This window comes from Culex pipiens, chromosome 2 (assembly GCF_016801865.2).
Source record: "Culex pipiens pallens isolate TS chromosome 2, TS_CPP_V2, whole genome shotgun sequence".
Lineage (NCBI taxonomy): Eukaryota > Metazoa > Arthropoda > Insecta > Diptera > Culicidae > Culex > Culex pipiens.
Genome location: NC_068938.1, coordinates 116,051,763 through 116,067,524, shown reverse-complemented (window position 1 = coordinate 116,067,524; position 15,762 = coordinate 116,051,763). Strand labels below are relative to the sequence as shown.

General features: G+C 38.0%; 1 protein-coding gene across 5 annotated transcripts; it reads left to right on the top strand.

Annotated features, from left to right (window-relative positions):
* Nucleotides 1–1,919: 1,919 nt before the first annotated feature.
* LOC120432009 (pleckstrin homology domain-containing family F member 1 homolog) lies at nt 1,920–12,476 on the top strand. 5 transcript variants are annotated; one of them, XR_005607996.2, is made up of 8 exons: nt 1,920–2,076; nt 4,592–4,858; nt 4,921–5,046; nt 5,112–5,218; nt 5,288–5,425; nt 5,500–5,604; nt 10,567–10,850; nt 11,354–12,476. XR_005607996.2 is itself a non-coding variant. In XM_039597142.2 (7 exons), the coding sequence occupies exons 1-7, from the start codon at nt 2,061–2,063 to the stop codon at nt 11,387–11,389; spliced, it is 795 nt and encodes a 264-aa protein (XP_039453076.1). In that variant the 5' UTR covers nt 1,920–2,060; the 3' UTR covers nt 11,390–12,476. The 5 variants fall into 5 exon arrangements, 2 of the variants coding, with proteins under 2 accessions (XP_039453076.1, XP_039453075.1); XR_005607995.2 differs by lacking the exon at nt 1,920–2,076 and adding an exon at nt 2,618–2,681; XR_008212278.1 differs by lacking the exon at nt 1,920–2,076 and adding an exon at nt 2,988–3,010.
* Nucleotides 12,477–15,762: the final 3,286 nt, after the last annotated feature.

The window sequence follows — 15,762 nt, the reverse complement described above, 5'->3', positions numbered from 1 at the left end:
CCGAGAAAAACGCTTTTTAATGTTTGACCTTGAATAAGCAAAAACGAAAGCACGCATTTAAACAATAACAAACACGTTTTGTTTGGCTGACCATTCTGTGCATTGTCCCGAAGTTTGGTTGAAGTTGGTTGCTGGAGTCCCGAGTTATAATTACAAATGTTTACGGTAGTCTAACTTGTACGTGCGTCAAACGCATCCTGACCTGAAATCCCTTTGGCCAATTGTCGCACTTACATCAATTTTCAGGGAGTGACAAGATAGCACGACAAGATTGAAACTAATTTCATATGAAAAGTGACAAAAATCCGCGGAGCTTTTTTGGTTTTTATTGAATATCTCAGGATTGAAATCGAATTTTGGGGATCTGTGAAGGTTAAAAGGTGAGGCATTGTGAGATGCACAAAATGGCGTTCTTAACTCAATTTGGCCCAAAATGCACGTACGACAAGTTAGCACGACGGCGACGAATAGAGACCACAAAAGACAAACTAAAGACCTGTGGGTCGTTAAAGTTGATGGCTTGTTTGCAAAAAAATGCCATAGTCTCAACATATGAATAAAAAAAAGTGTTTAGGATGCATTTTATACTAGTTCAGTTGTTTTACAATCATTAGTTTAAAAAAAATAGATTTGACGAAAAGAAAAATGTTGCAAAAAATAAACTTTTTGCAGTACTGTACATCGAAAATTGTCAAAAATTCAAAGGATTTTTTATAAACCCGAACATGCTGAAAATGATTCTAAATGCAGGAGAATGCATTTGAAACTGATTTCAGTTAATTGCACTAGAATTTCCATTAAAATTTCGTAGAATTTTGAAAGAAAAAAAATTGCCGCTCTACAGCATTGCCGTGGCGTTCTCGATTGCGAGATTCCTACTCGAAACTAAGCGTTGAGGCAATTGCAAACCTCTTTTTACACCTTAGCATCCATCCCTTTGAATTGTGAGTCCAACTGTATTTGTGTTACTGTATTCCAAAAGTATTTGGAATTATTTATATTCGCGCTTCGTATTAAAGCACTTACAAACATACAAAAACTCATTTTAAAAAGAATAATCCACCATAATTACTATAAACTCCACTTTCTACTTAAACTTATGGAGAAAATGATTGACTTCATGAAAAAAATACCCAACATAACTGCTCTCTAACGAATTTATTTATTTATTGCACACTTTGCACCAAATTCTCCCCCTGTGCAAATCATAACTGCACACCAAATATTTGCACACTTGAAATCCTACCCCTTATGTAGAGATCGATTTAGTCTACCATTTCGTCGGTTTTGAGAAATGTCAAATTTTTATGGGGCATTAGCACATACTCTCAAACCCCGATGTTTTGACACCAACTACTGTCAAACGAACGGGGTCACTTTTTAGTTTGACACCCCTTTTACACGGAGCTCACATACACTATCAAACGTTTGTTTTGATAGTGTGCATATGCGCAATGTAAAAAGTGACAGTTCGTCACTTTTTAGTTTGAATTTGACCAACCAACGGGGTACAAATTAAAAAAGTGTCAAATGAAAAAGTGACCAAGGCGTTGATTCAACAAAAATCTTGATTTTCAAATCATCAAAACGTTTTGTTGATTCGAATATGCCTTATTTTTCTGCGTGAAAAGATCCTATAAGCTATTGTATCTTTCAAAAAAAAAACTCTGGACACGAGTCTGGACATCTTCTTTTGCTTTTAGGAAATTGTTTATAATGGGAGTTGAAAAATGGTGCTAAATATTCTAATGCGTTTTTCTCTTAACACATGGTTTGTATGGTTTGTATTAACATGATGCTATTTGAAATGTTGACGCTTTTTTTCGCTGTTTCTGTGTTCGTATCGGTTGTTGCGTTTGAAACGGAGTTCGTTTACGATTAGCATTTAATTCCGTTGCAGAATTCGAATTGAACTGACTGGGTGATATCTGTCAGATTACACTCATGAGTTACCACCAGGTGAGTGGCTTGAGAGCCTCATAACATTGAGATACTCTTGAGCGCAGTGTGCGCTGGATTGTATGCGAAAGAGAAAGTCAAAAGTGTAAAATACTGTGAAAATGGTGGACAAACTAGGTGAGTTATGGAGGAAAAGTAATAATTTCGTAAGGAAAATTCGCATCTGGTGCAAATAAAACGTCGCGAGTGCAGTGTCGAACTCCTGCCGTTGATTTTCGTGTGAAATGTTTTGAAATTGAACCGCAGAAAAGGCGAATATGACGACGTCAAAATTTACGCTCATCGCCCAAATGTCAACAGCAGCCACGGCCAACTTGATGATTCACAAGTCCGCAAAGGATTATTATTTACTTCCTTGCATAAGTGGAAGTTCTGACCACCTGAGCGAGAGGAACCTGTGGTCATATCGGGATGAGAACAGGCGCCAGGGATAGGCTGCGAATCTCGTTGGACCTGCTTTTCCCGTCCGTGTGACCCTAGAGGCGGATGTTATTTCCATTGTGTTTCGCTGGTTCTTTTTGCCCAGTAATTTACTGCGCTCTCGCCACACACAAAGTCGCGTAATGTGTCTTCAAGCGATCTCGAGGTATTTTTGCATTTTCCGTCTCTACACCGCCATCATCTAGTAGGGTACCGCCGAGCCAAACGAAAAGCACCGAAACGGCAGCGAATAATGCGCGTGTGGCGTAAAATGGGAGAATCCAACAAATTGGACGACGAAGGTAGATAAAACAACAACACACAGAGACAGGTAATAGAAGAAGGAAATTGCACGGCGACTGAACAACAACGACGTCCTAAAGTTGGAATCCTTCTTTCTATGTGTTGTGAAGTAACACGGTGACGGACAGATCGTGCAACGCTCGAGCTGTTTCTTCTACGAAAGGCAAAGGCGCGAGCGTTCGTTGTAGTAGTCTTTATTCTGTCTGCTGATTATGAGTAACTACTGGTGTTATCAAGGACTCGGTGATGACTCATGGTGAACTCTGCTCTGTGTGTTTGTCGCAATAAATCGAGTTGAACTCGTACTGAGAAGCTCATATCTGGATGGGTAAACGACGCCTCGTTGACTTGCGTGAAATTGAGACGTTTTTTTTTTTATATTTTAGTAGCGTCCACTACTAGCTTTGATTGAGGGTCAAGTCTAGCTACAAATCATTTGGGTTCACTTCTGTTATCTGGATTGATTAGGGAGCGTTCTTTTATTACGTAACGCAAAAAATCGGATTTTTAGACCCCCTCCCCCCCCCCCCCTCCCTCGTAACAAAATTTCCATACAAATTTTAAAAATATTGTATGAAGCGTAACACGGCCTTCGACTCCCCCTCCCCCCCAACTGCGTTACGTAATAAAAGAACGCTCCCTTAGAAGCTGAACTGGCAACAGCATTCAGTTGATTTTAGGATTCATCGTTGAAAATGTAACGTCGATTAAAAGTTATTACTTATCAACGTTATTTTGAGTTAGTAGTCTAAAACGTGATTAAATTTAAAAGTATTCATGATCAATTGATGATGATGATGATGATCATTGATCATGGTAAACCACTCTAACCTACTCCATCGCAGATCGCTCGTAGCACTTTTTATTCGAAAACTCCAAAGAATCGTTTGTCCAGGTCGCGACACTACACCTGCAAGTGTAGTAGTGAAATAGATGTTCCGCCGAATAAACAAGATGATGATTTTTTAAAGTTTCTTCTACCGATCTTTCGTGCGCGATAGAGGAGAGCTTGTAGAGCCGATTTTTTATCTTGATGAGCGTCAAAAGATTTTCTTCTGATAATGATTCTTCGATCGCGTTTGAACTACTTATCGAAAGTTCAAACAAATCAGTAGCGACGTAGCGCGAAAGCAACTTGTTTGAACAAAATCGGTTCAGCCATTGCTGAGAAAATTGAGTGAAAAGTTTAGTCACACACCTACACACAGCCGGACTGGAATATGTTCTGTTTTCGATTATTAGTCGAAAGGTATACTTGAAGATTGGTCTACAGGCATAAAAAGTTTATTTTATAGCAGGATTATACTGCCGCTCTAATCGTGTCCGTCCCATATGTAAAAACAGGAAGCCGAGAAAAACGCATGTCAAGTTTGTCCCGCCCATAAGGCTGTTAGAATTTCACGAAAAAGTGGATTTTATCCGGTTTTCTAGAACAAAGTACTAAATTTTATTGGGTTTTCTGATAGTTTACATGATTTTGAACCAAACTGCATCATTACCTCAAAATTGACGAAATTACATATGGGACGGACTTGATTTGAGCGGCAGTATATAGCCTTACATCAGTGAGGAAAATACAACTCTAGAACTGAAAACATTCAATCTAGACTTCTTTTTCAAAAGGTTATATGCGCCATTGGTTTCCTATGCTGATAGGATCTTTTGAAATTGTAAGCGAACTATAACTATACTCGAAGCTCGGATTCTGTGGTAGCCACTTGACATGGTCGGGTCGTATCTGCCGGGACGCTCGCTGCGAGTGAAAATCGAACACGCACTCCTCGAAAGCATCGATACTCGGTACCTCTGAAATTGCTCACCTCAGTCCGTTGGTGTTCTTGTTTAAAAAAACAACGAAATAACAACGGTTCGCCTAAAATTGTTGCTTCACATTTTCTTTTGTTTACAGTAAACTCGGAGGCAAACGCCCGCCGAATACAGATGGTGGAAAACTGCTTCGGCAGCTCGGGCCAGCCACTGTACGTTCCGGGACGTGTCCTGGTCGGCGAGGGCGTCCTCACAAAGATGTGCCGCAAGCGTCCAAAGGCCCGGCAGTTCTTCCTGTTCAACGACATCCTCGTGTACGGCAACATCGTAATCGGCAAGAAAAAGTACAACAAACAACACTTGATACCACTGGAGGAGGTACAGCTGCAAACCCTGGAGGACAACGGACGTAAGTAGTTTCCGGTTTTGGCTTTGGGAAGACATAATGATCGAGCCATTTGTTCCTTTCAGAATATCGAAACGGTTGGCTGATACGAACCGCAACCAAGTCGTTTGCCGTTTATGCGGCAACACAAACCGAAAAGCAAGAGTGGATGGCCCATATAAACAAATGCATCGAGGATTTGCTACGAAAAAGTATGACATTTTAAGTCACACCGTCTGAGAACGGAAGGTAATTTGTTGTGATTCTCTCATTTTAGGTGGCAAAAAGCCCGTCGAGACTCATGCCGCTGTCTGGGTTCCGGACAGTGAGGCCAACATTTGCATGCACTGCAAGAAAACGCAATTTACCATGTTGATTCGAAGGGTAAGTCTTGGGTAGATTGTTTCGTACACTTATGATCTAACTGTTTTCCCTTCCACAAAAAAAAAACAGCATCACTGTCGAAACTGTGGCGCGGTCGTGTGCGGACCGTGCTCGTCGAAGAAGTTTGTCCTAGCCGGACAGAGCACGAAGCCGTTGCGCGTATGTCTGGACTGTTACGATAGCCTGAGCTCGATGAAGCGGGAAGAGGTAAGGATGGAGGGAGGCTAGAAAAACGTGCTTAGCGGAACGTTGTGTAATTGTCGTTTCGATCGTTTTCACAGAGCAAAGGCATTTCGGCCAACAACAACAAACCAGTCACGTCGCCAGAGAGTTCCGGTGATGATGACTCGGACGATGAGGAGGAATCGAAGGATACACATGATCAGGTGAGCGGGGGCAATTCTTTTGGGATTTTTGCATATACGGAACACGTGAAAAATCACAAAACAATACACACACACACAATCGACACTAGTCAGCAGGAATGGGTTAGTTAAGATGAGGAGTTTTGGTTAATCTTCGTTGATAGTAGTAAACTGTGATGTGTTCGATATGTAGTACCCTCGTCCTGCACGGTCTCCTCGATAAGAAAACTTGAAGATGACCAAACGACACGTTCTCATCGACAGTCGACACTTTTCAGACATAATCGAAGTCAGAACCTGCCGTGGCATGGCGATAAAACGAGCGGATCCGGTGTAAGAGTCAACATGGGAGCATCGGCAGCTGGTGGATACGGTGAAGAGGGTGATGAGGAAGTTGAAAAACAACAGAGCTGCCGGCAAGCATCGGTTACCCGTTGAACTATTTAAGTTTAGAGGAGATAATAAGTTTTACTGTGGGATTTCCAAGATCTGAGAGGAGCCACCAGATTGATGGTGTCGTATGTCCAACCTTCAAAAAAGACACTGGACTGAGACAACTGACGTGGCATCACACTTATCGACCTACAAAATTATCTCCCCACCCCATACAGAGAGATTCGTGAGAACAACGAGCCAACAAATCACATCTTCAAGGCAAGTTGACCGTCACCAGCTATGGCAGATTATGCACGAGAATGGATTCCCGCAAGCCTATTTCTGGACAACAGGATTGACGGACTGGACAACTTTCAGGCGTGGCGAAAAAATTGACCGCCCAACAGACTCAGTCGCTGATGTCGCTAAAGCCGTCGCAAAAGCAACAATTGGAAGACAGAGAAGGCTTATGAGCTAATCAATTCGGTTACAATGGCACAAGAATCTCAATGGTTAGTTGGGCAAAATCCTCCATTGCTTTCAGTGCAGCTCCTCCGAATATCCTCGAGTTTTCGGCTTCAATAACACCAACCCTCGCACCAAGAGAACCACGAAAGAGGACCGGGAGATTCGTGCTGCTGATCTTTGACTCAAAAAGAAGGAAAAAATCCAGAAGGTGTAATACAAGAACGGAACCGTCTTCCCTAAAGAAATAGGAAATGCATGTACCATTGCGTTGACGTCGGAGTGGAAGGTCGCTTCAATTACCCCGATCCACAAATCGGGCAGTCGAAGTAAAGTTGAGAATTACCGTTCGATCTCAATTCTAAGCTGTTTGGCAAAGGTATTGGAACAGTTCAAGAGTTTTTTTTTTTGATTAGGTCCTATAAACATATGAAAGACAATAGTTTATTGGTCCTTTTCAAAAAAAAACTCTGGAGTTGCTTGTTGACCACATTTACCCGTTCGTGAAAAACATCGTCTCTGAATACCAGCACGGCTTCATGAAACAGCGATCTACGACGTCCAAATCCGGAGGATGGAGAAGCGTCAACAAGTTAATGCCATCTACGTCGACTTCGCCAAAGCTTTCGATCGCTGGAACTTTCTCGGCCTGCTACGAATTTCCGGCGTTCCGCAAGGAAGCCATCGCGGGCCTTTGATTTTCGTGATCTTTATCGGGTCATTGTTATGCACGTCTCCAGTTATGCATGCTGTTGTTCACCGACGACCTCAAAATCTTTCGGTGAATTGGCGAATCTGACGACGTCCGTGCTCCTCAGGAAGACATCGACGTGCTGCTTCGCTGTTGCGTTTAAAACGGAATGAAAGTGAACGAGAAAAAGTACAAGCTGATCTCGTTCTACAGAACTCGGATGCCAAATCCTGCAGAGTACAACGTGGGCCGATCCACACTCGAACGTGTCCACTCTATCGAGTACGGAGGCGGTACGAAATCGTACGCTGTCAGGGTGGCCACCTCGGGAAAAAACCGGGAAAACCGGGAAAAAACCGGGATTTTTATCCACCGGGAGAAAACCGGGAAAAACTCGGGAATTCGACTGACAAACCGGGAAAATATTTTAAGTTTAGTTAAAATTTGACAAAAGCCTCTTTAATTTATTCAATATGTTTTTTTCTCAATTAGAATATTATTCCTGTTATTATAAATGAAGAATTCGCGAAAACTATGTTTGAATTTGTGTAATAGACTCATGCTTCTTGGTTATGGATGTTTTTTGTATCCTATTATATTTTTACATGGCGATTTTTTTTTTAATAAAGCAAAATGTTTCCTCTACCAGCGATTCTCAACCTGGGGTACATGTACCCCTGGGGGTACCACGAGCGGTCTCAGGGGGTCCGGAGGACAAACCCCGCAATGGCGAACATTTGTCCCAAACAAAATATTTGAGAGAATAAAAAAAACAAATTGCTTTGAATCAAAAAAATAACAACCATGCTTAAGGTGCAATGAATTACGGGCTAACTGTTTTTGACCAATCAGAAAATGTTTAAAAAAAATTTGTATGATAAATCTATAATTTGCATTCGTTTAGAAATTTTATGAATTTGAAGTAAAGTGCATCGTTTTTGAGTTTGTTTTTTTCTACAATTATTTGTTTCAAATTTGTATATGCAACAAAAGAATGGATCAAAAATGTTCAAAAAAGAAAGCAGAAAAGAATTTTCTCAACCATTTAATAGAATAATTTTTCAATTGAAAATAGCTACAACTTCAAAAAAATACTATTTACAAAATTTAAATTTACATAAAAATAAAATTTAAAAAAATATGGGGGATGTTTGTAGAAATGAAAAAGACAACGAAAATTTAATTTACAAAAAAAAAATCTCTAAATTTAAAGACATTTTCAGTAGATAGTTTTAAAGAAAAACAGGGAACAACATTTTATTTTGAAGCTTTATTAAGAAAACTGATTTGAAGAAATGTACATGGACGTTGTGTGGCCTATCCAGTACATGTTTTTAAACAACTCTAGAAACAAGATTTACGACATTTTTAATACTTCAAAATTCATGTTTCTTTCTTCGTGAATTGGAATGTAAAAAAATCTCATGCAAACGAAAAATTTCATGTATGAACGCTAGGGGGTACCAGCAGCTTAAGTAACACGAAAAAGGGTACCTAGCCTAGAAAAGGTTGAGAACCGTTGAATTATAACATATTTCAACATAAAAATAATAATATCATGGAGTTTCTGTTTGTAAATATTATTTTATTTGATAATATTTGAGATTCTCAGCCAGACAAATTATTAAGGACAACTTGCAATGATTTTTTTTGCAAAGTTTTTTTAAATGTCGTTTGAAATTTATGTAAAATTTTCAGATATTTTAAAAATACAATATATTTAGAATTCTGCTACAAAAACGTCACTTGAAATACAGGCAATCACTTTTAGGTGGTTACTACATCAACACAAAAATTGAGATCATGTTGAAAATAAGGCCGATGCTAATATTTTTCAAAATTTTTGTCCCTCGGCTCTGGCCGGGGTCAAGTGGGGGAACAATCCATAGTCTCAACATTTGAATGCAAAAAGTGTTCAAATACATTTTACACTAGTTTATTTGTTTTGTCTTCAAAAAATGTAAGATTTGGCGGTAACAAAAAAAAACTAAAGGTGTAAAATTTAAAAAAATAAAAGATTATTAAATTAACCCAAACATGCTTAAAAATGATTCCAAACGCAAGGGAATGCATTTTATATTGATTTCAGCTGGTTGCACTTAAATTTCAATTGAAATTTTGATGTTTTTTGAAAAATATTTTTTGCCCCCTGATTTTTCGAGGCAACTAACGAATTAACGAGCATTTACATAACTGTTGATAACAATTCATTTTTGCAATTCTTTTCTTTAAAATTAATAAATTGTAGTAATAATTAATCTCATTCTAAAAAATAAAACGATTTTTTTTATTTTGAGGTTATACAATCTACATGTATGATGATGAAAAATCCCAATCATTATGGAAATTAGATGTTTTGATTGGAAACAGATAAAAACGGCTTCATTTACAACTTATTTCCTTTTAATCAAGATTTGAAAGCTTTCTTGAGGAATTCAAACTTTGAACCAAATGTATGCGTTCAAAAAGTATGTTGGTACTAACGTTAGCCTAAAAAAACATTGTAGTTTGGTTTAAAAACATTTCGGAAAATTCCTTCTGGGCTCGGGAGAAAACCGGGAAAAAACCGGGAAATTGAAAATCGAAATCTGGTGGCCACCCTGCGCTGTGCTCAATTTCCTGCGACGAAATGCTGCTGGATTTGCTGCTCAAGTGGTGCCCGAGTGTTGAATTTGTGCGCTCTGGCTGGCCTGCCAACACTCCCAACACAGAAGCCTTCGACGACTTTTTGTGTTTTACGTCTTGCGGAACAATATAGACTGCAGTGACCTACTCGAGGAAGTACACATCCGAGCACTTTCTCAACTACCAGCTTCTTTCCATATCAAGACACACGACGAACTACGGACACCACCATCTTAACCCCTGTTGTAGAAAGTTCAATCACCCGACTATTATGGAGTAAATCTATTTTGAGGAGTAGGTTATTGTTGCTTAATTGATAAGAAAATCTCAAGTATGCAAAGATGATTTAATAAAGACGACACCAGAATCGTCCGTAGTTCTGATGACGGAAGACGGTCCCAGAAAATCTGCCTAGCGAACACGAAGCTCACACACCGATTGTTATGTTGCAATAAATCAATAAAAAATCATGAATCTTTTTAACCAAATTTCAACATGATTATTTGAATGTTGGTTATGCAGATGAGTCAATGTTTATGTTTATTATTTTGATCTCATAATCAGTGGATATTGCCTCAGTTAACACTAACAGCAATAATTGTTCCATCATGGATTATGATTTAACACATAACTGAAAGGAACTCCAACTCTGTAATGCAATTGAAATAAAACGAAATACAAAAACTTTAAAAAGTATAATACAAATCGAGCCAACATTTCATGAAATATTATCGTTCCCTCCAACAACAACAAAATCTCTTCGCTAAACCAATATTTCTTACGCCTATATTTTTTTTGTTGCATGCCGCACACTACTAACCATCCAGAGCTTTAGAAGTCACTGCACGCCACCGACGACGGTCGTGTGTGTATGATAGAAGGAGAAGGAGAAGCGGAGGAGTGACCAGGTGACAGGAATAGGCGGTAAAAGTAGTGCGGGGAGAGTGACCAACAAACCTCTTCGCTTCATGCATCGAATTTTGCAAACATGAAGTGTAACACGAAATAGGCTTAACGGTGATAGTGGTTTTATTCCTTTTTCGCTCTGACGTAATGTCGTTATTTTTTGCAAGAGGATCCCGCAGAGAAGAAGAAAAAAATTGACCAATAAGTAAGTCGTTCGTTGTGTGGATAGATTTGGGAAAATGTGTGTGCGTATTTAAGTTTACATTTCGTATCAAGAGTTTTATTGGGAACTTGTTCATAAAATAGTTTGTGTACTGTTTTCCAATTCATTAAAATCATTTAGAAACCGATGTTAAAATAATTTTGTTTGAAATTATTAACATAACATATTTCGTTTATTTCTTCTTTTTTTACTAGAGTGTGTTACCTGCGTTGCTTTATCTGTATTTTCAAAATATTTAAAACAATCAGCATTTTATTGTACAATATCATAAAGCATTATATTTTATAAAAATTACATATTTCTGGTCTCAACATTATTCGATAATTAATTATTTAATAGGTTTCTCATGAACAAAGAGTTAAATTGCGCAAATTATTTATCTTAAAAATAAAACTTGCATGCCAGGTGTTTGTTATTGCTTGTGTTGAAATTGATTTAGCTCGAAAATGCTGTCCAACTTATTTTTATTGTTTCTTTCTTTCCAGCCCAAGTTTTACGGAGATGAGAAACCTGAAAAGTAGCCCCAACAAAGCGGAAGCAACCCTCCCACAAAAAAGCCAGATTTGTGCAAAAGTCTCACCAATAACAAAAACAACAACAATCGTGCACGGAATGCAGAAACTTTCCACAGAAAACATTTCAAAAGAGGCGAAACTTGTCTAAGCTTGCGTTTGGCACACTTTCTGTCGTTGATTTAATATTTTATTTTCTATGAGTGTTCGCATTTAGCAAAATACAAGCAAATGAAACCAACAACCTCCTTTTGAAATGTTGTTTTGCAGTTATTATTTTAGCCTACAGACAGTGTACGTAGAAACGAGTATTTTATCTGTTTAGAGTTAGAACCCCGCAAATTCCTCCTTGATCAGCGTGGATTTAGTTGATGTCCTTCTTCAAACTATAAAACAACCTACTTTCCACTCATTGAAAAATGAACATTCGGTATTGGTAACGGTTTTTAAGGAAAAATTACGCCTCAGCGATTACGAAAGAGCAAATTTTGGCTACCTCCGTCAAACTTAATTCAACCGCTTGAAAATATAAAATCTAGTTATCATTATATTAAATATTTGTTTTACTCATGTTCTAAACATCTTTCATTTAGTTACATCTCAAAGTACACTGAATAAAAATTATGGCTGAATGAAACGTAAAACGGGAAACTCTTTGAAAAAGAAAACCATTTAGCACGACCCATTGTATAAAATGTCATTTATCCATTTATTAGATTCGACGACCCTAAAAGGCTTTTCCTATCCATGTTGCACGATATTCATTACGATTTAATTGAAAGGATATTCTCAACATTTCTGTCCTTGCTTTTCCTGTACTATTGTCAAAGATAAATCCGCGAGTTGTTTGAAGAATGGTTTCAGATCGTTTTCATATTCTTACACTAAATCATGGAATCGGTGTTCGTCCAAGCGTTTAATAAAAAAAACTCTTAACACCTTTTCAAGGCAGATGTAGGATAGAGCTTGTCTCGATTTTCAAGTGTTTACACCTTTCTTTATCAATATAACATGCTATTATTCGTTAAGTTAATCAAATCAAGATGTATATGAATAATATTTAACAGTATAAATAAAACATAGAAAATTGCTCATATTTTTCCAAAAAAGCCTTTTTTTATCTGGTAATAAGGGTAATAGTGTTATGATGACCACTATCCTGTCCCATTTTGAGGTCATGTCAAGTAATTCTGGTAGCTTAACCGGCTCCGTGGCTTAATGGTTACGGCTTCTGTCTCACAAGCAGAAGGTTCAGGGATCAAATCCCGGTCGGTACCTTTGAAATTCGGAATCAGGGATTTGAACTTTGAATATGAACAAAAACGAAATTGAATAATTAGGTGAGATTCGAACTCACACCTCTGGATTGGTGGTGGTCTGGAACGCTAAGCAGTCGGCCATCAGAAGGTTTACACTCTACACGCAGAAAAATATTTTGTAGAATCAGCCTGTACGAGGTTTGATTCAACAATTTTTTTGTTGAATATAATCAACGCCGATTTTGCGTTGAAACAAACCTTGATTTTCTCAATTCCACAAAAATCTTTTGTTGTTTTGAAAAAGTTGCTCTGACGTTTAACGTTGATTCAACAAAAATCTTGATTTTCGAATCAACAAAACGTTTTGTTGATTCAAATATGCCTTATTTTTCTGCGTGTATCAGTGAACTGATCCGTAGTGTTGAAACGGTTGAAACATGTTGTCTTCTGATATTAAATACGCGCTGGTCCCCCTGACTTGCCTGAGGGGATTGGAAGTCTAAATATAGATAGAATTTCCTTCAGATGATTGCTTCTATGTTTAGGCGGGGCCGAACAATGCCCAGCGACCTCGGAATTGGACCGCAAGCAGCTCTGTCATTTTGAAATGGGTCGTTGGAAGCAGCGCGAGGGCTATCACCACCCAATACCCGGGACTGAGATAAGCTGTATCAGCATTCGGCATATGGGTCATTCCACCTGAAGTGTGCAAGAAAAAATGCAAATTTGAAAATTACCATCTCCGATTCTGCTCAAATTTGGCAGAGCTGTTGAGACTATCAAAACATGCAAAAATCCCGAATTTCATCCAAATCGGACCACCCCCTCCATTTTTGTACCCTCCCAAAAAATCGACTTTTTGGCGATTTTTGAGCGAAACCCCTATCTTCAAACGACGATAACTGAGGAACCACAAATCTTAGAGGGTCGGTCTTAGACTCAATTTTGAAGGAAATTGGACGTTGAACCCATTTACGTGATCAACATTTAGATTAAAATATTTTGCCTACCTGTATTGCGCAATTGAAAACTTTAAATGACCGTATCTCAAAACAGCCCTGTTTATTTTTTTAAATTTGACCTCACCATCGTATTCCCCGTCCGATTTTACATAAGAATCACTTATTGACAGAAAGGAATATGTTTCGTTCCAGAGATATCGAATTTTAAAGTTTTAAGTAATTGAGATTACCTGTATTTCGAGCCAAACATTTCATTAGGGCACAAAACCAAAAACCGCGATTCGAGAAAATCGCTTGCAAAAAATGGACAACTTGTTTCAATTCCTATTTAAAAAAGAAGCTTGACTGTTGGTATTTTTACTGATGACACGACAAAACACATCATTATCCTCAACTCTGCTTAAATGCTTCTTAATTTTTGTTGATTTTCGCAATAAAACTCATAATTTAAGAAAATCTCGCTATTAGGCCCTTTTAACTTTTCAACTGTTGTTCATAATGGGCCCTTTCTAAATGCAATTTCGAAGAGAGCTGAAAGGGCACTAAAGCGCTGTCACCGCATTGTTGATTTGAATGATGTTTACGGGCCCTTTTGTTTAGTTAGAAATAATGAGGAATTCAGTAGAAATTTTGATAATTGGTGAAGTTTTGTGATTGAATAGTGTAAATAAGGTACGTGAAACATAAAAATTCTTCTAAAGTGTACTGAACAGCAGCCGCGGGACCGTATTAAATATTGTTTTTTGACGAAGTTTTTCTCTGCAGAAATCCTTGGTGAAAAGTTAACCAAACTTTTTTTTCAGGTGAATTAGTGTTAAGAATGCATGAAAAGTTCACTTTATAATACAAAAAGTTCCTTAAGTACGAGAAACTAACGAAAAATAAAAGGGCACATTTGAACATTTTTTTTGGTTTGCAGTGAAAATGGTTATGTGCCCTTTTGTGTTTTTGATTTTTTCAATAGGAAATTGTTTGTTATCAATCTGATTCTTGGAGGGCATGTAGGGAGTGTACTAATGAATGGAATAGTGGAATAATCCTGAATGTTTACGTTTTGGTTTTGTGCCCTAATGAAATGTTTGGCTCGATTTGCTTTACTCGCCGCATATGCTAGAAGCACTCGGGCGCGCTGAGTTATGCTACCTGGTTATTTATTGAAATAAGATTTCATCCCAAATAATCATCAGCAAATTAAGCAAAAATTGAATGTACACTACTTTAGGAAACTGCTGTATAATCTTAAATTTAAAAAAATAGTATACGGTGAACTTGTGTGCTAGCCCACAGGACAGAGCAAGAACGACACGCAATACAGGGCAGAATGGAATTCCCGCAGAGCTAGCAAAGAGGAGGATTTCTGGAAAGTATAAAACTGAAAAATGTAACTGATTTATTATTTGATTAAGATCAAATTCAGTTGTGTTGATTTCGACACCGCCCGAACAATAATCTTTTTTTGTTTGTCAATCATTTCGAAATCTTGGAAAACTATACAGCTGCTGTCCACATGTATCAGAAGTAGATGGTTTTGTTTTTGAAATTGAATGTACCAGAATTGAAAAAAAAATCATCAATCATTCAGATGAAACTGGCTCACAATATAAAAATCGGTTTAATATGATCAATCTTTCAAACCGTAAGAGAGATTTTGGGGTTTTTTGCTGAATGGCACTATTTTGCTACCGCACATGGCAAAAGTTCTAGAACCCATGAGAATTATTTCATCTACTACAGCCAGCTCTACATTTATTCTCGCTCCAAATAAAAGAAATGATTTGATAAAGTTGGAAGGATGAGGAATTAAAAAAAAATATGAAAACAATAGAAAAATGATATTTAAAAAAAAATATATATTATAAAAACGTTGTAGCATTTGCAAATAAATATTAAAAGTTCAAATTTGACATAGGGGAAATATTTAGGCGGCGCGTCGTTTCGAAGCTGATTTGCTGCGTGTCTTTTTCGGGAATACGCGCAATATCTTGATTTGTGTGCACCTACGTCAAAGACCAAGATTGTTAACTTTTTACTCTTTGTTCTGACGCTTTATCGTGGATTTTGGTCTGGTCTAGTCGAGAGATAGGACACACTACACAGCACCCTCCTGGTCGCAATCGCAACGCACGCAACGCATGACGCGTCCACTCTGTCCTGTCCTTCT

Coding starts and splice junctions, on each gene's coding strand:
- LOC120432009 (XM_039597141.2), top strand. CDS start 2,633: ATGCGCGTGTGGCGTAAAATGGGAGAATCCAACAAATTGGACGACGAA. Junction 2,682..4,591: donor CAACAAATTGGACGACGAAG/GTAGATAAAACA, acceptor TTTTGTTTACAG/TAAACTCGGAGGCAAACGCC. Junction 4,859..4,920: donor AACCCTGGAGGACAACGGAC/GTAAGTAGTTTC, acceptor TGTTCCTTTCAG/AATATCGAAACGGTTGGCTG.